The sequence below is a fragment of the Stigmatopora nigra genome, chromosome 19 (assembly GCF_051989575.1).
Source record: "Stigmatopora nigra isolate UIUO_SnigA chromosome 19, RoL_Snig_1.1, whole genome shotgun sequence".
Classification (NCBI taxonomy): Eukaryota; Metazoa; Chordata; class Actinopteri; order Syngnathiformes; family Syngnathidae; genus Stigmatopora; species Stigmatopora nigra.
This window is the reverse complement of record NC_135526.1, coordinates 6,368,159-6,389,505: the sequence shown is the minus strand read 5'-3', so window position 1 is coordinate 6,389,505 and position 21,347 is coordinate 6,368,159. Positions and strand designations below refer to the sequence as shown.

Below are 21,347 nucleotides of genomic sequence, written 5' to 3'. Positions count from 1 at the left end.
GCCCTAATGCACATTTGCTTTTGTTTGTATTATGACAGCCAGCATCATGTCTTTTTCATGGATCATAAATATAAAACGTGTAAAATCAAGTATTCATTCATATCATACACTTTTATGTATTTTGCATTAAAAAAAGACTGATGTGTTTTACATTTTAACCAATTTGATTGTATAACAAGCCCAAGTAATATAAACATTTCTTTATCAAAACAATCAATGCAACAAGCAGGAGCAAATATTTGGACACATTTTATTCCTAAAACAGAAGCCACGGCATCAACTGCTGGCATGGCATTCATATATATAATTATCTATATAGATAGCAGTTTTGTTGTGTCTAAATGCATGGTATAAAATATTCTATACAACAATGTACCTCTTTATTAGAACAGTGAAGTTCATTGCTGTACAATTCCTATGTCGCTACAGCTTTGCTGTAAGTCATATTTCTCCACTTTTTCTCTGTACATTGTGACAATACAAATAGTCTTTCTCCATTACAAAAAAATAATACTCTGAAAGTCACCTAACTGGGACTTTCTTTCCTTTTTATCTGCAATAGTGTCTTCGTTTTAAGTACGATGATAACATATACTTTACACAATTGCTTTAAAGCAAGAAGATGTTATATAAACCTTCTCCATTTATATATATTTCCTTATAAAAAAGGTTAAGAAATAATACATTTAAAAACTTACAATAAATAAGATAGACGCAGGCTTTTTTGTTTGGATACAATTTCATCCAAAGGAATAAAAAAAAAGAATTTCCACTTGGAAAATCCATTCTAAAAGTATTTCCTCTATCAAATACGTCCCTTTGTCGCTATATCGATAAACATTTGTTTTCCAAATACAGACTGTTCAGTGCGTGTAGCGCCGCGTTAACAATCAACACGGTAAGCATCTCTCACTCTCTCACGTTCATTTTCTCGGGTCTTCAGGTATTTTTTTGTTTGTTTTTGTTATTTTTTTTGCAATTCCATCCTCTATTTGTGCATGTCTTTTGCACAAAGAGGATAAGCATCAAGCAACACTGTGTTCCGGTACATTTTTTTTTCTTCTTGAGTGGCTACAACATATTGGTGATGAAGTTGTACATCTGGTTGAGCACTACAAAGTGGATGGGCAGGCATGATCGTCGGTCCTGTGTGGCTGGGTCACATGTGAGCCAGGAGAGGGCGTTGTACTGTTCCAGCACAAATCTTTCGGGGAAAACAAGAGCGGTTAAGATTTTGTCGTGGAAAGTGCAAGTTTCAAGTTCTCAAATGATCGTCGTCACAAAAAGTACTCGGCACTGAATGTTCAGTTCCTGTTTTACTTGTTTTTGCAACGCAAGAATCCGAGGTCCTAAAAATAGCCGACGTACACCCAGTAGAATTTTAAAGAGTATACTTAAAAAAAGGTAGAGTTCAACTACTATGCTAATGTAAAAGTTTAAAATAAGAACAGAAATTAAAAATCTATATTTTTATTCGCATGCATCATTGGTGCCCGGCCTGCCACTTTATTTTGCTGGCTCTTAATTGCCACTAAAGTCAAATACAAATATAATTTCTGTAGTCTTCAATCAAAGAGCAAAGACAACAGAAATAAGACTCATGTTTCTTTACATTCGACAGATACATTTACAACATACGCCACTATTGTAACATAATTAATACTCAAGTAAAGCAATACCTTACTGAAAAAACATGTGTACTTCCCACCACTGTTGACCTGTCAAGAACACTACAGTACAAATCCATCATCATGTATCTGGTCAGTATTTACCTGAGTACATCTGAGGTCTGATTAGAGTCAAGAGGATGCGAGTGTTTACTGTGCAGTAACTCATCTGACTGCACTGAAGACACATGGAGGTGCAAAGAGGCCTGAGAAGTAGCAGAAAAACAAAAGACTGGTGTCAAACAAAGTCATTAACCCTTGGAACAAATATCTTAAAGATGATAGGTAAGAGAGGAGTGTGATGGGGCAGAGTGAGCATTCAAATAAAGTCAAGGAAATCAAATAGCAACGTATAGAAAGGCACGGATACCTTGAGGAAGAGCGGACACTGGTTCTGAGCCTGCGGACAGGCTGACCAGAACCAGTCAGGCAGTGGGCCGGCTTTGGCCGTGGACACAAAGTAGCCGAGTGCGAGGGGTTGTTGTAGGAGGTTTGGCGCCTCTTCACGAGACTCCATGCGGTCTGCACTCTGGCCCTGCGAAAATGCACATATGCAATGATTTTCCAACAAGCTGATATGTGACAATGACTTTTCATGGGCATAGAAACATGTCAGTTATTCCCTATAATTTCACCTGACCTACCAGACTTTATATGTAATGTGGACTTACGTGACTTTGGCACATTCCAAACTAATTATGAATTTGGTGACCATTGTAGGAACGGAATTCTATCATAAACGGAGGAATTCCTGTTATTCAAAAGGAGAAAACAAAGATCCAAGCTCTTACCTTACTATCGTCACCCCCGTGGTGGTAGTGGGATCCTGGAGAATGCACCGGTGACGTATTGGGTGAGATGTTTATGATGTCAGGATCCACCAACTCGTTCTCAGGGTCCAGCAGATCGAAGAGGTCCATTCCGTCAGATCCGTCTGAGTAGAAAACAAATAAAATTTGATTGGAATTGATGTCTAACGACCGTGCTACGCTAAAACTTTCAAATGTGCAATTGAGAATTCCGGAAAAAGGCAAATTGCTTCTGACCTGTGGTGGCGTTCAGAATATCGATGTTGGTGTCGATGTTAGTGTAATTGGAGCTGGCAACTTGGACAAAGGCAGAGGTGGGGAAGACCAGGATGTGGGTGCACGAGGTGTCCTCGGGGGTGTTCAGCTGGGGGGTCTGCATGTTCAACGTGGTGCTCCGACGAAATACTGAGCCTGTTGACACTGAGTCTAATAGTAGAAAAAAATAAAAGAGTACTTTATTACTTCATACAAAAGAGCACAAAACATTCCAATTCAGTACTTCCAAACGTATAGTGTAAATAAATCTAGTGTTTAATCAGTGTGAGAATAGTTGCTGCTAAGATTTAAGTTTAAGTACTTTTTTTTTACAATTACAAATACTACACATAATGAATAATGGCAAGAATAAGCATCCTAAGTGGTAAACATTTTCCATTACATTGGTTAGTTAAGAGTTATGTAAAAAAAAAAATCATACTGTAAAATTTAGTCTTAATAAGATTACAGATTTCAAGTTGGCGTCATTGTTTATCCCGAGAATACTATATCAAAGCATACTCGGACAATCCTCCGCTCGTTTCCCAAAATAAACCCATTGATCGAGCTCTCCATCACACAGCTTTGGGATCAATGCGTGTCTGGGAGGGAGTGCTTTATGGGCAAAAAGGTACACCATCTTCCCCTGCCATCAATCTGCCCTGGACTAGGAGGTGACAAGCTTTGTGATGAACTCCTTCCATCCATCATGCCAGCCTCACAAACACACACCTACACACACTAAAAACCCACAGCACATAGCTATAGAAAATACACCCATTTAAGTGAATGGATAGTTCCCATGTTGTATGTACCTGGCATGATGATGAAGGAACCCTGGGGCTCCATGGCAACCAAGCACACACTAAAGATGCTGGGAGTATCGGAGGCGGAGATGCCACACATTCGACACATTTCCTTTAGACGGCGACTGAGTGACTGAAGGTTTCTTCTGCTCAGCAATATACTCCAGTCTGGCATGTTAGCAGAAGAGTGCAACAGTGTCAACACATTATTGATTTTTTTTGGCTCCCCCCTCCCCTACTCGTGACATTAGCATTCTTACCTTTCAACTCTCCGTGTCCTATCCTGCCAAGCCGTCCAATTACTACTCTCCAGGGCACTGATGTCATCTGTACAAGCCCCAAGCACCAATCCCACAGCTTTTGTAGGCCGAGGCGCCGAACAGATCCCTTTTTCCTCCTGGCTCTGAGTAAGGAACAAGACACAAGTGTGGAGTCATTTTTCATTCTTCATAAATATATCAAGTTAGAGTCGAGAAAAAGCCGTTTTGGTAGAAACTCTTATTTCTCAGGAATGCACGCACTAAGCTTGATTGATAGCTATTTGCCCTAAAAACATGAGGGGAGGGGGGGGATACTTAGAAAATTGATTTGACATCATTCAGGGGGTGTCAAACTAATCTGTGCCACAGGGGAAACAATGTCGTTTTTCTTCTAGGGCTACCACAATTAAGCAGATGATTACAACTATTTCAATAATTGATTAATCATTTATGGACAATGCTGACCTAAAAATGGGCAAAATTCTTTTTAAATAAGGAAAAACTAAAAAGGGACAACAATATTTGTTATCAATATCCTCTTTGTTATTTTCTATAAAAACGTTTTAATTAGGAAAAAAAAGAATGATTGGATTTCTGCGATTTTTTGACCTGTCTGGTTGGATTTCTGTCCTCGGGCTACAAGTTTGACACCAATTGGTGGGGAAAGTTACAATATTTATAGAAGTGGTATTTTTATGGGGCAATTAATAGAAGATGGAGTGGAAGAATGCAGATGGTCTAAAAAAAAAATCTATTTTTTTTTGCTGTTTTAGAGAGTGGTTTTACCTGTTGGGCACATCGATGTTGATGATGCAAGTTTCCAAGAGTTCCCCATACTGGTCAGTGCATGTGGCAAGTAACCATCTCTGGTCATGGGAAAGACAGTATCCCACAAACAGCACGTTGTATTTCTGCGACGCCTCCCCGAATGCCTCTCCGAGCTCAGTTTGCTTGTCTTTAACTGGTGCCAGGATGAACGGAGGCGTGTACAGACGCACACACTCTGGTCTCTGCATAAAAGCAGTCAGAGAATTTGAGGATTCTTGTGGTCAAGCAATGACAAGAACAATGAAATACATATGGAAGTGGAAAGAAAATGCTGACAATATAGACATGTTACCTCTGAGCTTTTAAGTGCTGTATCAATGGCTAAACCCGGGCCGAATCCCGTAAGCGACTTGACATTGGTAGAAATGGGCAGGGGCCGTCTGCACTGGGCGAAGACAGAGAAGGCTAAAGACTTGAGGTGCTGAACGTAGATATGGCGGTTTCCACCCTTCACTGGCTGAAGCAGGTACTGACAGGGAACAATCTACAAGATTAAAAACAGACATGTCAAGGGCATAAAACAGTGCTTTACATTGACTTTGATTGTTTACTACCACTACTGACCTATTTACTATTTTATAAGAAAATATACTATAATTGACTATGTGTTTGTGTTTCTGTTGTTGGGAAACCATGGTGTTGGCCAGAGGAAGAAGAGAGCAAACTGTTCTATAACTATGAAAGAAGCCTTCAAGTTGACTGACTCACTTGTACAAATACGGAATTGCGGATTTGTGCGGGAAGCAGCTGTAGCATCTCAAGGTAGCAGCGTAACAAGCCAAGTGTCCACACACTTGAGTGTGCTGGCACGGGGCCATGGCCCCCTTCGGGATCCTCGTAGCTGAAGGGGTCCACAATGTAAACAACAATGGCAGGTGGATATGTAATAGCATGGGAGTCGCCATCCGTGGGCACGCCAACCTTGTCACGTTCCAAAGTGCTGTGGACCACACATTTATTTGACTATACAGGTCTTTTTTTGGATTAATTTCCTCAAATATGATCAACTGTACCTTTCTGGGGGTTCTATAGGGACCTGGCCATTAGAGGTATCCGTGGGGGTGTTGGAATTCTGGTTTCCGCTCTGAGGACCACCTCCTTGGGTTTTACTGGCCACACTTCCAAAGGGGGCAAAGGAGCTTGCTTTGGTAGACTGTACCCCGCTGCCTGGTGACGTCACTAAACTGTTGGTCGATACCGAGCCATTGTTGCTATTTGGGATTGAGGAACCATGCGTTGCACCCTGCTGGGAAACGGAGCTGGAGGCGGAGCCCGTCGGGGTCATAGACGGTGGCGGGTTGGCTAACGATGGGGGGCTCGGTTGTGTGAGGAGAGAACTATCCAATGGTTGTGATGCAAGGTATGGAGCTGAAAAGGAGAATGTTACACTTAGAGATGAAAATAGAATGCACTTTTTTTCAATTGCTCTCTTGGTAGCCTTTTTGTCTCAACAACAACAAGAGTTGTGTTGAGATTTGAAGACTAGAAATGAGCAACACTTACCAAGGTTGTGGCGGCACACTTGTGCATAGAGTTTGAGCTTAACGAAGGCGTCGTCGTTGCTGCTGGCGGCCTTGAGGAACCAGTCGCTGACTGGCTGATCCGCGAGACTTTTGGCTCCGTTGCCGCCGACGAGGACGATGCCATCGGGGTAGCCTTTGGATATGGGACGATGCTGGCCCAGCCGACACGACTGTGAAAAAAAAAAACAGTTTTATTGACATAACAAGAGGGATTCAATAGCATAAGTATTTCTATTACTACCAATATGTCTTTGTCGATGTTCATATTCACAAATGTGCAATTTTCGCTTTGAGCCATTGTGCTTTTATTTCTAATTTGTGTGTGTGTGTGGGTGTGTTATTCTTATTTTACATTGTATAAAACAACTGCGACTCCCAAGTGAACAGAATGCACTGTGACGAAATACACATGCGCATATCCATCCCAACATTTGACGCGTGCAAACACTAAAGCATTTCATGATTCTCTACCTCATAGACAGCTGTGAGGTCCCTGAAGAGACTCTTTGCACCGCTGAGCAGCGCTTCGTTGTCAGGACACACCACCAAATACCCGACATCCCTCTGAGTGCCAAAGGGATCCAGCAACAGCTTTTCCCAGTAGGGTAAGCCAAACGGAGACAGCACCACAAAGTCGTACTCATAACCAACTAAGAAAGTGGGGATGGGCAACGGCTCAGGGGACTCATCTGTGCCTGCGGGAGCAAAACAGAAAAGTCAAACCAAGAAAAATAGATAAATAGATAGTATAATCATTAGATCAGTTTTTTTTCTTCATTTGAGCAATACATATAATATTCGAATATGTTCCAGCAAGCTTCATTTTCAGTGAAACTTGAAAAATAAAATTTTTGGCATTTTAATCAATTTTCCTAGCAAATTTGAAAAAATCTTATTAAAGGTTATTTAAGAAAATGAATGTATAGTTAAATATATATACAATTTCGTCATACGCTGCTAAGGGTATGATGACTACTAGGCTTTTTGTCAAGTCAATGATGACGACAATGCCTATGTCTGATTTTCATTTTTCATGTCACCATTAGTCAAAATGTAATCGTCATTTGGCTGTCAGATTGAAAAGACCTAATATAACATCTATATTGCATTTTCTAGCAATAAGTACAACTGACTAACTATCACAATGACTGACTGAGTGATTGACTTACCATATGAACCCCGTCCAGCCATCTTATGAAACTGCTGCCAGGTAAGGGGACCCTGAACGCCCCATGACCTCACAGTTCTTTTCTTCTGGATGGCATCTTGGAGTACGGGCTGTAAAGACATCAACACTCTGAGCACGTCCTGAGAGCACAACGCACTCACGTCCACCGCTGTAGAAGACAGCAATAAAGACAAGGATTATTTAAAGGTGGAAAAAAAAAACATTCTTCACGATGGTAGTCAACAATCTCTTACCATTTTGTTTGGACCAGTGATGTAGACAAGTGCCTTTGACCAGTGCCTCGTCCACCTTTCCACCCGACATGTTGTCCATGAATTGCCTTCCGTGCTCTAAGGCCATGTAACAGTCGCTGTGAAAATCCCGCTCATCCACCCTAACGCATGGAGGTACGGCGCCACCTTTGGCTTTGCGAGTGGTGACGTCGTCCAAGCCCGAAATGGGTGAAAAGGGGTTGGTACATTGATCCTGGAGGAGCAAAATCAGTTCATCTGGGACATGGTCTCCCCTCCCGACGCCAGTTCTATTGAGCGAGGAGAGTCGTAACTCCTCGAAGCGCCTCTCCGCCTCCCTACTAACGTCCGAGCCTCGACCGATGATATCCAGCTCGTCTTCTAGGAAGAGGCCGGAGCCGTTCCCGTAGCGCCGGTTGACCACTGCGCTGAAACCGCAGCTGCAGGCTTCCTGGGCCTCAGCGACGGGGTCGCTGAGGTACACGCCCACGTCGGCTCCTTTGATGTTCATATTACATACGCAGATGCAGCAGCTGTCGAAGTTGCAGTCTTTGAAGAGGTTCAGGACTGACTCGGAGAGAATGAGGGTGACGTAGAGGCTGTGAGCCTCCGGGATGGAAGGAACGGTGGCCGGTTCCACCGAGTTGAGCGGTCGGCAGGTCGAAGGGGTGGAAGCTGGCGAGTACAGATCCGAGTTTTCGTATTTCAGCGAGCCTTGGACGCTGGAGGGACCTCGGGGGGTGCGCGGAGTGCGTGGCGTGCGTGGGGTGGGTGCTGAAAAACGTGGGGTGGCGGGAGAAGGCAAGATGCCCGTGCCGCTGTTACTCGGTGGGGCGCTGTTTGACATGAAGGGTGTGTGGGTTTGTGGGGTGTAGGTTTGGTTGTAGTCCTGGTCCATGGCGCTGCCCACGCTTGGAATGTTACTGGGAGAGAAAAAAATGCAAGGGCAGAAAAATGCCATTACATAATGAGAAAATACATGGCGTATTTTGCGGACCATAAGTTGCATTTTTTCACTTAGCTGTGTATTATTTTTCTGATCACGGTAAGCCTGTTATGTTGCTATTTTTTGGGATATCTGAAAAATGGTTATGTTGACATTTTAAGCCTGTTGTTCTTTACTTTATTATTGTTACTTTAATGTAGGTTTTTTGTTGTGTTCTGTTCAAATAAAATTACCCAAACAAAAACTGATACTGCACTATTTTTTCCTCTTCATCAGATGCAACTTAAAGTATCTGAAAAATGGTTGTGTTGACATTTTAAGCCTGTTGTTCTTTACTTTATTATTGTTACTTTAATGTAGGTTTTTTGTTGTGTTCTGTTCAAATAAAATTACTCAAACAAAAACTGATACTGCACTATTTTTTCCTCTTCATCAGATGCAACTTAAAGTACAAAAAATACAGTAGGACTTTCCCCATCATATGCAGTGTTTCATCCCACTCATCGATTGACACTATGAGAACTACGGAAGGTGCACCCCTCCTTTTCTGAAAAAAAATGTCCTGAGAGATGTACTATAAACATTTCCTCAAGTTCCCCTCAGCGATAATGCCTATTTTTAGGGGTGGCGCCCAACTGTGAGGAAGCAGTGGGAGAATGAGGGAGCTCATTGTTTCTCTCAGCTGCATGTGAGTGAGAAAAACTGGCAGCGACCCATGATGAGGAAGTCCCTGCGTTATTGCGGCCCGGGCGCGTTGATGACGGGACGTGATCTCAAAGGCAGCGGCGACACATTGTTACAAGATTGTTAGCAATGATTATCTGGATGGCGGCCAAGTTATTCTCAAGTGCACTGCAGACATCTTTCCTTCCCTCCAACTGCACAGCTAAAGAGATTTGTACAGGTGGCCCTTGGCGTTCAGGCGTAGCAACAGACTATGTTTAAAGAGGACGGAAACCACGCAATTGAATTATATCGCCTGAGATAATGTTGTCAGGCAGCAAACGAAGCTCGCCTACTGTTTTTCTTGGAATTTTGTAGACAGCAACTTGTGCAAAATTGCACAGTGACCCACCAAACAACTGCACGGTGGCAAAGAGCCATTCAAATTGAATTCCACTCTGTGGGATTTATTTAAAAAATACTGCGCGGGTCGCTATTACTGATCGTCCGTCGTCGCGAAAGAAAAAAATCCAAGCGATTTTGGAAATGGGGATGATTGTCGGGGCGCAGATGGCAGCGGTTTGACTCACAAAGACTGAGTGAGTCAATATGAGCAGTGACTAAAGGGGATGTCTGTGTTTTAGATCTATGAAAAAGACATCAGTGCGCATATGAGGACAGAGATGTTTATCTATTAGCGTGAGACGTGAATAACAATATAGCTGAGTGCTCCTCGGTTTACCGAGAAGGTCAATTAGATTAAGATCCGTCTAATCTAATTCACCTTCTTTGTGCATGTAAGCAAGTATGCATGCAGTGTATACACAAGTCCAACAAGTGTTGTTGTAGGTTGCAGTTTTTAGGTTATTTCTTGGTTTGTAATGTCCTTTCAAGATATATGGAATTAGAAATAAGCGGCAGGGATAAATCCATACCTGTCTTTGTTGATGATGGACATGACAGGCATTGGATTGAGCATTTCCCTGCCCATGTTCCAGCTTGGTCGGTAGATGCAATCGTCTGGTATTTTAATGGGCGGGAGACATTGGCTTGGTAGTGACTTGAGTGGCGCAAACATGGAGCAACCCACAAACGCTTGGCAAAGCTCAGGCTTGAACACAAATGAATAGTCCTGCAAAACAGAGCGGCTGTTAAAAATGATTGGTATTCATTCCAGTGGAATATTTTGGAGTTATACTGAGTTTTATCTGACTTCTGCAGCCTGGCTACCCAAGTGGAATCTCTTGTTCAGTCTAATTTGGGCAATAATTAAAAAATGTTGGCTGGTACACAATTTCAACCATTTTTTTTCCCGGATGAATGACATCATTGGGCTATAAAAGTAAATCTGTCTCCTGAGTTGAGTCCCGGGTATGAAACATAAACTTGCTAAAAGCTTACCTTAATCTCAGAAGGCTTTGGGCTACAGAAACTTTCCTCCACTTCGATTTTAAAGTGACCCCCCAGAGATGAAGTTCCGTCCAGTGTGGTCATACCAGGGGTTGCTTCCATGCTGCCGTATTCTTTGCTACACATGTTCATGGGAGAGTAGCCCATAATATGCTGCTCAAGGGAGGGAGGTGTGGGAAACATCTGGTGCAGGTCTGCTGAGTCTGGGAGAGAAACGAGTGGAAAATGGCAGTTTACAATAAGAAATGCATTAACAACTAACTAAATTTCAGTGCAGTTATTATCAATGTGATCTGCCAAAATAAAATATGTATACTTTAAGATATCCTAGCTTCACATAGTGTAGCTGCTGTAATAAAATGTCATTCCTAATAACTTTTGATTCAATGTAGATCAATTCATGAGGTTCTTACTAATGCATGATCCTGGATCCAATATGGATGCCTTTGATTCTTTGTTGCCAAATTTCTCATCTGTTCCATTTACCGCCCGTCTGGAACCAGGCTGTAAAAAAAAAAAAAAAAAAAAAGAGGGAAAATTTATTAGGAGCTCAGTATTAGACAAAATACTTTCTGAATTTGGGTTGAAAAATAAAGAAGAGGATTGTGTAACTAACCCCTAATTCATCTTCATCTGAGTTAAAGAGGTTGTCAAGGTCATTGATGGACACCACCAAGTCAGTTTCATGGATGAGGCTTGTTGGAGCTAATCGGTTGTTTGCAGCTGAACGTTGAGAATCTAATTGGCAAATATTTTGGAATATAGAATGAAAAGGCAGAATTCGAAATACAAACAAGAAAAATTGCATGCAACAGAACAATAATTATACTCAAAGAAAAAACAAACCTACCATCTGATGTACCCGATCCTCCATCTTCTCCCTGTTAAAAAGTGCAAGAAAAATAAACAGTTAGCAGTTGTAAATACAATACAGAGTTAAGTGCTCAATTAAGCCATAAACTACTGAGAATTACTGTTAATTTTTTTTTCACTTGATAGGATTACGATCTCATATCTGATATGACCTGTTAGAAATTAAAGTCTATTTGATAGGAAATCATTAGTCATAAAGCAAATAGACAGTGAAACAAACACATGCACTTTTCTAATCAATACATCATAAAATGAGATCAATAATGAATGCTCAAACTGCAATAATGAACACAATGGGGAGTCACAGAAACAGAAAACGGGGGTGAAAAGGACAGCTTTTCTAAAGATGTGGCAAATGGGATTTCCAGTTCAGATCAGAGGGAAATCAAGATCCAAAGGAATGGCTTCTCAGACATCAATATTTGGGAAGCCTTGTCTTTAAAGTGTGTGGAAATGCGTGTGTGCAAAAAAAAGGAATAAACAAGAATGTTATGGTCTACTGTGGCTATTGATTTCTTCATGCTCTGGGGTCCACAAAAACACAAGCGATTTTGTCAATGATTAGCATACACATTGTCTGTATGATGAGAACTGCTGGCAATCTTTTCATATTAAAGTTTAATATGGCGATTAACTTCACTATCTATCAAACACAATCTTTTGGAACTTTAACAGAAAGAGCAGTTAATATTTGATTGACGGAGAGAGGGAGAGAAAGAAGGTTCTGGTCTCAGACTATTGCTTTTATGATAACTGTGGGAACTCGTCAAAATAATGACTTCATTTGTTTTGCGTTTTTTTCCGTTTTGTCAGTGAATAAGCTGCTCAGAAAGAATAAAGATCTTGACATGAATATCAGCAAACACACATTCAGATTTGCAAAGCCTATAATATAGTCATGGTGTCTTTTAACTTGATTTGGCCTGGCTTCCACTCAAAATAAGAATACATCTGAGGTTTAATGGTTCATTGAGTAAGATTGTGTTTTGTGTTCAGATTACCTTCTGCAAAGTCTGCAGAATTCACACATACACACTTTTGCACACTATCATGCAGACAGGCTTTCCATTTCAGTAACAGGTGGCGCTTGTCTGGCAGGGGCGAAATTGAGGCTTACTGTATGTTCACATGAGGAAGGAAGTAGGCCACATTGAACCGTATAGGCAAACTTACAGAAAAGTGGACTCAAAACCAATTGCCAATTGGTATATACGTACTATTTCTACCTTTCCCAGTTCCTGACCTTTTGTCAACCCCTGCCAAAGTGAGCAAGAAAGCAGTCTTTCCTTTCTTAACCTTTTCCATGCGACTAAGAATCCACCTTTTTTTTTTTGCAAATGATCAATTGGAGTGCAAATCTGTTCAAGAAACTCATCTAAATTGCAAGTCAATTCGACTCAAAGGTCTTCTATCATTTTGATGCAATAATTGAACTTAACACAATCTGTTCCATTTCACCTCGAGCGAAATCGAGACTACAAAGCATTTTGATGATTATAAAAACTTTGAAGAACATTTCCTAGATATGATTTTATGCATGACATTGCATCTGTAGAAATATTCCGATAAGAAAATGACCCAGCATTGACATTTGTATGTCTAAACACCAAAAAAAAGGAGAATATAGTATTTCTAATTTTTCTAAAGGTGTTATCAATATGTTCATGCAGATTAAATATAGCCAGTATTTCAATTAACATTCAGGTTCTAATCAGTTAAAAACAATCAAGCGTCACTATAAAGAAAGATCCAAATAATTGCACTCATAACCAATTGCATTAGTGGCTCAAACGTTATCAGTTTAGCACAATAATACATGTTTGTATTCATAAAAACAATGTGACTATAATTGGCCTTTTTTTAAGCTCACCCTGAGCAACAAAGCAAGAAAAATAACCCAAAAAAGAAGAAAAAAGACAGAAGATAATTGCTTGTGGACATTTTAACAAAGAAGACAAACACATCCATTAGTTTCAGCTTGCCCTTAAGCCTTACCTTATGTTTTTTCCCTGGCTCTCGCTCCCCGCCTGCTTTATCCTTTTTGTTGGAAAATGTGAATTTCACGTCTCCTTCCTCAAAGGCGTAAGGGTCTACCTCAGGCTCGTGATCTCCATCAGCGATGGCAGCCGCCAGGTACTGGCTTTTTCTAGCGCGATACATCTGAACGCGTTCATCAGAGACTTTCAGTGGGAATTTCGATGTGGACATCACCCTAGGGAGAAAAAGGGAGAAATCATGAATATTTATTCCTTGTGTCACTTCCAAAAGCTTCATTTTCAAGTCTATGCCAGAAATAAAGATTGATTTGGTTTGGTGAATAAATAAAAAACATAAAAAAGTACATCAACGTTTGCTAAAGTACTCCGCCAATGCTTGATGGTGCTTGTCAGCTCTGCTTTGTGTTTATCAGCAGTAAATGCAATGGCAGCCATCGCAAACAACTCTGACAGCTGTCTTGGAACGGCATTGGGGCGCATGGTGTTTGTTGTCAGACGACTACATTTCAAACAGATTAACGAGAACGTGGCTACTCCGGCATGGACTGTTCCTACATTTACACAGGCATTAATCACATGTCACTGAAATGGCTCATAAGACTGTCATATGTGGCAGGGGCTTATTGTTCTTCTCAAGGGAGGGAGAACCGTGGGAGGGGTCCCTCAATTAAATTCCTCCACATGTACTGTATGTCCCCGTCATCATGCTTGAGCGATTGTGATCCGGAGTGATGGAATGCAGTGGCCTGGTCCACAGATTAGCCATCATTCTGAGCCATAGCTGGGAGGATTATAGCACACCAGAATAGCCCATCCGAGAGTTGGGTCCATTGGGATTGCACAACTCCACTGTTAATTTCCACTATGTCCACCCCCTAAGGTGGTGAGCCCCATATGCTATTCCTCAAGCAAGACAGACACCCTCTTTGCTCTCTTCCATCTGCCCTCTCTCAGATCTAACAGCCTCTTAATGGTAAGTGTCTTATCCAGAGGCATAGCTCTGGCTTTGACTCCATTATAACGTCAGTTCATCTTGAGCTAACCTGACCATTACGCTTGCTTTCTCTTAGCTTCTGTGTCTGTTCAATGAGTAGTGCTGTCCCTGCATATTGCTGATGTATGATGTCAAAAGGGCACATGCAAAGGGATTACCATGCCGGGTGCGGATAAGCGCCACATTCAACATTCTAAAGCTGAGGAATTCCAGAAAAATAGAAATCAATGTGGAATACAAAAATACCCTAATATATTTGTTATTGTTTTTTTATGGGGTGTAATTCATCATGCCAAGAGCAATAATGTGATGACACTTGAGTGTAGATTCTTTTTTAAATTCCTCCACAAAATATGAGGTAAGTAGGCCAACTGATTCTTCTCGACACATCCCCATGAGTTCCGAATAGTCTCAAGAGACTGATCCATCAAATACTCGTTCCAGACAATCATTTAACGACGTGGAAAACACTGATTAATGACTAGTACTTACTCAGTCACAGACACCAGGTTGTCTAGTGAGACCGGGCCATCTTCCCTGTACCTTTCTCCTGGTAGCAGGGGTGTAGGCATTTCGGCTTCTTTCCTACGGGGTAGGTTGAACAATCCCCATGGCGAATGAGTGCTGCCATCTTCTTGATGGACCCCAGTCCCCGTATACATAGCGGGTTCTAGAGGTTCTGAATAACCAGAAGAGTGAGCTTGGCGTGAAGGGAAATGATGACTCAGATCCTCTGACCCCGCAGGCACCCCATTTCCTCCCTTTGCCCCGAAAGGCTCTAGTGGAGGCTGGTAAAAGTGTTGGTTGTTGGGGGTTGAAGGGGTCTTTAAACCCTCGACGGGGTCTTCACCACGTTCGCAAGGGTGAGGGCTAAGTGGAGGGGGCTGGGGGGAGTGGGCGAGGTCTGACGGCCCTCCTGTGCTAAGCGCCCCGTTGTTGAGCTGAGGCGTTTTTTGGATGGTGGGCACGTCCGCTGTACGAATACTGGGGAATCTTCCTCCATCCTGAGTCCTCATCGCAAGTCTTTGGCGGACCGTGGTCTCCGTCTCCATCGAAGCGTCTTCGCTGGTCAGGTTTCGATGATGGAAAGGCGTCTGAGGTCTCTTTTGCTGCTTGTCAATCTTGTCTGGCTTCTCGCCGGCGGTTTTGTGCTTTGTGGGAGTTTGGGCCTGGCCCGCTGACTGAGTTTGGCCCATATTTCCACCTGTTCGCTGCTTTGCTGATTTATGTCTGGTGGGGAGGGTGGCATAAAAATATTATACAATTCAGATAGGGATGCAAAATCAAAAGTAAAGTCTTTATATTTGGAGAAATGACATTTTCTGGTTCCAGTTGAAATTCTTAGTTATTATTTGCCAAATGCATTATTGCCCATTATTTCACTAACAGAACTATTTTGATCGCATATCATGGTTGATTGGGCCAAGTGGTAAAAATGGTCAAAGAAAAACAAAAAAAAAAAAGTTGCTTGGTTTGTAATAGATGGCCCACTCACCGAGAACAACTGCAGTACGACTTCTTAAAAGATTCCACAAAATCCCACTTTGCCATTCTCTCGGTTACGTCTTCCTCACAAATACCATTGGTTGTAGCTGAATACTTCCGCCTAGAAGAGAGTACAACAAATAATGGCAATTAATAAAGTTACACTTCGTGCTATTTATATTCTCACATGAATTAACAATTCCTATCCTATTCCTCTCTGGCATTAGACAATAGAAGATGCAGTTTGCAACTGAATCTGACCGCATAACCCTGCTTGAAGCAATAGTATTTTGGATGACACGCTAATGGCTAACTCCTGCTGACATTTTGTGCTTGCACAGGGGGCAAGCGAGCCCTTGATGCTCTCAATGTGTCAGATTCACTGATAGTGAATAATTCACAAGTCTGAGGAACAACATCATTGTAATATGCATTATCCTATTTCAAAACCGATGTGTACTTTACGCAACTACATATTTATTTTTGGCCAAACATCAGTGGCTTTTGAGGATAGCTTTCCTCTGATGTTATTGCATTGCAAGTCCAGGTAGCAAAATACTGATTTATTGTGAAACCTGTGCACTCACTTCATGTCATCAGCAATAAATAAACCAACTCCAGTTCTCTGCTGCCCAGATGATGTAAAAAGTCAAGCCTTTTTATTGTGAGACAGACTAAGGTTTTTTTTTCACTTTGAACTTTACTTAGTATGGAGTAGTGTGATATCTCTATACTAGACTTTGGACTGCAACAATGTTAATAATACATTTGTTATGACATTGTGTGGTGACTGAAATGACTGTAATGGTGGTTTTATTTAAGACATAGCATTTTAGATTGGAAAATGGTATCAGAGGAGAAACCAAATGACAGATGGGAATGAAAACCTCACTTGTTCTGAGCTCGGTTGATCTTGCACTCCTGCCAGACACGCTCCACAACCTGACTGGCAAACCGCCGCGGAATCTTGCCTCCGTGTTGACTTGATTTGTCCGCGGTAAGCGTGTCGCATGAAGAAGGCATCTTGAACCACTTCTGGGCTGAGTGAGAGTCCACTACAGAGACAAAGATCTAGTGTTTGAATAAAGTACTTGAAAAAAAAAAATGGAATGACTAAGCTTAGTCGAAAGACAAGATCTCCCATTTTCAAAATGCTCTTCTTTTTAGTACCTGTGTGCACCTCCTCGGGCGACGTGGGAGGGGTGAGGGTCACCAATGACATGGCAGGCTCTCGCTGGGATGCAGGCACTTGGTGACCACCCGAATAGACGGCAGTACAGTGGGAGGGCCCCACAGGGGCCACAACAGGGATGTCTGACTGGGGCACCAGCACTAAACATGCTGGGTACACCATTCGCACACCACCTACACAAACACAGTTTGGGTCTTAGGAGGTTAAGGTGTCCTATAATATGTAAAATTAAAATAAAGACTAACCAACAAGGACCTCTACAGAGGCCAACGAATCATCTTCCCAATCCATTTCTTCCATCTTTTCCTCTAAAACACCATTCTTGGCTCTTGGACTGATGGGATAAAATTGGTTCCAGTCCTCAATCAGCTTTTGGGTGGGTGGGTCGCTCATCTTGAAAGATTGACCAGTCAGAGTTCCATTCAGCCCAAAAGGACTTAGGATGACTGTTGAGACAAGAACATTTGGGAGGACACATAAGACAAGGTATACTGTTACCCAGTAGGTGCTAAATTATGCGATCTGGACATCCTTATTTCAATACATTTCCATTTCCAACCCCCACTGATATTTTCAAACCACTCTTTGCTTTTCCAATGTAATGTTTCTTTTCCTTTCCCCTCCATATGCTTTGGTTTCTTCATCATTCTGTCATCTCCGGCCTATTCAGGAGCATAGTGACCTTTCCGTAGCGAGGCTGGTCCCAGTCATTCCCAACGGACTTGCCAAATACTTACAGAGCAATCCAGACGTCAATTATTGGCAAGCGGCAGCCTCTCAGAGGCCATAAACAGAGGCTTATAAAAAGGGGCCATTCCTCGACAAACACACTTCAGTGCACAGACATATGGAGTCACAAAGAGCCCATCAGTCTGCTTATAGAACAGACCTTCATCCATCAGTAAATGGAGATGCCGCTATAAACCAACATGCATAATGCATGCGTACCCACATGAAAACCATATGAATGGAGTGGGTGTGTGTGGTGTGTACTGTCTACACTGTGTACACACACATACACAGACATACAGAATATCAGCTTGTTATGCATCCACTCTCTCTGCATCTATCATACAGTACATTGCAAGTGAAGGTGGGTTATATAAATGGTTTTACTGGATGGGAGGGTGTGTGATTGAGCATTCGTTATAGCCCCTCTCCGGGTTGCTTTTTCATTTGGGGACTAGAGGGCCTCAGGCCCCAAGTATTGATCTTAGGACTGGACCATGGAAGAGCTAAAGAGCTTCAAGGATCTCAGAGCTGGCAGGAGATCATGTGAAGAAAAAGTAAGAAAAAAAAAAAAGTATTTTTTCAAATCTTTTGGCTTACATGTTTCTTGGACTTCTGAGGAAATGCATTGCAGGTGTGTGAGCTCCTTTTCTCATATCTGACACGATAATCATTGTGGGAAAATGAAAACTAGTACATTCAAGTCCAACATCATGAGGTGAGCCAAAAAGATGACTAGCATGTCGGGTGGGAATACAAAAAAACAAGGTAGGGAAAAAGCACCAGTGTTGAGTATTATCAGTAGATCTAGACGGAATTCTACATGCCCAGACTGACAGGAAAGGTTCCACAATATCATTTGCACAAATGAAATTCAAAAGTTAGTCTTTAAAGGAATATTTTAACGGTTAGAAGGAAAGGTAATACCACAAAAAAAAAAAAAACAGTTTTTGGTCTTTTCCAACACTTTCTATGTCCACATAACCGGGCCACATTGTGTCAGAATCACAGACTCCATGCAGCCATTTCAATTTTTTGTAGCCTTATATTCAACCCACCTTGGAAGGGGCTGGATGCCTGCTGAGCCAGAGTGAGATGCTCCTCGGTCAGATGGTAAACGGGCTGGTGCTGGTTGATCTCCACGCTCGTACAGACGTTACTCTCGCCATGCAAGAAAAAGGTGAAGGCGCAGGATAGGTGCTCGCTGTAAAAAGAAAAGCCATAAGAATTATTCACTTGGGATTAGAAATGTATATAGGAGAAATGGAAAAATTCAATGTTGTGTTCAAAAATGGGCTTTATTCCATCTAAATTTAGACATTTTGCCCTCGTACAGAAAAAAATAGAAAGCATAAATTAGTCCTGATGATTTTAACAGCCACTTTATTCACCTATTACCAGTTTTGGTTACTTATTCCGGCAAGACACTAGCATTTTCGCTTACAATCCATTCTATCAGAGAGAGAAAAATGGATCAAGTGCCCCCTTTAAGGGTCCTTGAATACAAGCAAATGCACCCTTGTTGCATTGTGTGGTCTGTAAGTGAAAAGGACAATCCCCAAGCAACTGTGTCTTTTTTGACAATGAGCTCATCTACACGATAACTTTCTCTCTCTCTCTCGCTCCCATTCACAGCGGCTCTTGTTACGACAATGCCTGTCTGTGCCACTGTGACCTCATCAGCTCTGAAAGAAGTGACACCAAAAAAAACTAGGAAAGGAGCGATGCAGTTGGAAATAGAGCGCAGATCGGAAAATGCCTTTCCTGGCCCATCTTGTTGGACAAACAAATTCACACGGTGAGAGAAAGAAAACGCAAGTGACGGCTAGCCCATTAAAAAATGAACACACTGCTGCGCTTGGAAGTGAATCAAAGAGGCTTAAGTCCTTTCAGGATTTGATGCAACATAAATATAGGTCTTTTCCCTGTGACTCTCGCTCTTAAATACCTCTTTTGTGGAAGATTAAGAAAAGGTAGAGATAAGCATGCGCTGCAATGAAGATGTCATGAGAGCACTTGAAATAATACAAAGTCCTTTCATTTCCCCCTTATTCCTCACACGTTTTTTCTTGTGTTTACAAATAAACATGACATAATCGGACTCGAATTCCAAGTGAGATTATTGGATCTAGGACATTTCTAGTTTAATCCATAGCTTCATGGCGCTATTCTTTTGAAACCAAGGGTGTAAGTGCAAATGGCAGAAAATGAATTGCTCCTGTCATTGTTGGGTGGTTATAGCTGGAACCAGTGATGAACAGAAGCGAGGTAAAAAGAGAGAGGAGGGGCCTGTGAAAAGACCATTGTGGAATTGGGCCATGTGCTGTAGCAATTCACGGAAATGGAGCCTTTGTTTCAGGAGTTGTGATGTGCTGGACCCAATCGTAGAGCAGTAAATTACACCTTTGACTGCTTAGGTTCTTGAAGTTGTAAGCATTAGCACCCAAAGAATATCCGTAGAATATGAACCCTTGTTATAACCCAATAAACCGGGTGTATATGGAAATAAAAGACGATGGACAACAACAGGGTTGTAAGAAAACAGATAGACAACAATGGAGAGATGAGGTGCATCACATTCTGCAGAGCTCAACAGAAATGCAGTCTATGACTCTCCTCTCACCAGCGAGCACAGCATACCTTACACAACACGTTCACATGCGTCTGTGCATAATGTGCTTAAGGGAGCGGCATAGCATCCATCTGTGGCTCAAAGAGGCCAGCGACTTCGAATTTGTAAATAGATTGATGAAACGGGCAAAAATGTTTCAAAATCGAAATACTTTAAGAAATGGCCAGATGTACTAAAAGTACTTCAATCAGTCAATGGTCCATTGGTTCTTCATACCCAAAGCAGGCTGCTATTTTGGCTATTTCTTTTTTTTTTCTTCAATATTGAACAGCGGAGCACAGTCACGGCTGAGTAAGGGCTGAGTCATGTCGTCAACAGGTGTGTGGTTGGCCTTTGACGAAACAAAGGCAAAAACAACAACAATGTCACATGTTTTCTCGCATATATGTTACCACTCGTGGAAAGACAACGGGTTTTAGAAAAGAATTGTAAAATGCTACGATAAAGAAAACCACAGGAAACTGAGAAAGACCCAAAAGGTTGTTGGCCCAAAACCAGCGAAAATGTAAGATGATCATCACCCAGGGAGTATTTGGAGAAGTGTATTCAAATAGCAAGATAAGAAAGGACATTGGCTGTCAGCTGGCTATTCATGGAAATGAGAATCCAAAGGCCAGCGGCAAGTTTTGTGAAGGCAGGAAGACATCAGTGAGACCCAATAGGGCTGACAGACCCGATCATTCTCACACAAATAGACACCATTGCGGCAGATGACCAGTCAAAGTTAAAATAGCATCTGTTGATACAGAAAATGAACTGCGTTGTCCTGTCAGTTGCAGAAAAAAAATTTGGATTGTGTAAAAAAATTCATTGGGAATTCAAAATGTGTGAAAGTAATTTAATCAATGATGTGTGTAAA

The 21,347-nt window shown here is 41.8% G+C and overlaps 1 protein-coding gene across 1 annotated transcript in view; it reads right to left on the bottom strand.

The window, feature by feature from the left end:
- Window positions 1–236: 236 nt before the first annotated feature.
- The window catches only part of med13a (mediator complex subunit 13a), a 37,298-nt gene continuing 16,187 nt past the window's right edge, over window positions 237–21,347 (bottom strand). The window contains exons 4-30 of the mRNA XM_077740902.1: window positions 18,915–19,060; window positions 17,373–17,573; window positions 17,106–17,300; window positions 16,828–16,990; window positions 15,946–16,056; window positions 14,943–15,680; window positions 13,455–13,671; window positions 11,437–11,467; window positions 11,203–11,324; window positions 11,000–11,090; window positions 10,578–10,789; window positions 10,112–10,308; window positions 7,571–8,490; window positions 7,318–7,485; window positions 6,620–6,843; window positions 6,129–6,318; window positions 5,639–5,993; window positions 5,334–5,565; window positions 4,918–5,109; window positions 4,584–4,807; window positions 3,798–3,940; window positions 3,547–3,705; window positions 2,714–2,902; window positions 2,459–2,601; window positions 2,038–2,202; window positions 1,773–1,873; window positions 237–1,204 (exon numbers count right to left, since the gene is read on the bottom strand). Coding sequence (XP_077597028.1) covers window positions 1,072–1,204; window positions 1,773–1,873; window positions 2,038–2,202; window positions 2,459–2,601; window positions 2,714–2,902; window positions 3,547–3,705; window positions 3,798–3,940; window positions 4,584–4,807; window positions 4,918–5,109; window positions 5,334–5,565; window positions 5,639–5,993; window positions 6,129–6,318; window positions 6,620–6,843; window positions 7,318–7,485; window positions 7,571–8,490; window positions 10,112–10,308; window positions 10,578–10,789; window positions 11,000–11,090; window positions 11,203–11,324; window positions 11,437–11,467; window positions 13,455–13,671; window positions 14,943–15,680; window positions 15,946–16,056; window positions 16,828–16,990; window positions 17,106–17,300; window positions 17,373–17,573; window positions 18,915–19,060 — 5,962 coding nt within the window. The 3' untranslated portion in view covers window positions 237–1,071. The remainder of the gene's footprint in view (window positions 1,205–1,772; window positions 1,874–2,037; window positions 2,203–2,458; window positions 2,602–2,713; window positions 2,903–3,546; window positions 3,706–3,797; window positions 3,941–4,583; window positions 4,808–4,917; window positions 5,110–5,333; window positions 5,566–5,638; window positions 5,994–6,128; window positions 6,319–6,619; window positions 6,844–7,317; window positions 7,486–7,570; window positions 8,491–10,111; window positions 10,309–10,577; window positions 10,790–10,999; window positions 11,091–11,202; window positions 11,325–11,436; window positions 11,468–13,454; window positions 13,672–14,942; window positions 15,681–15,945; window positions 16,057–16,827; window positions 16,991–17,105; window positions 17,301–17,372; window positions 17,574–18,914; window positions 19,061–21,347) is intronic.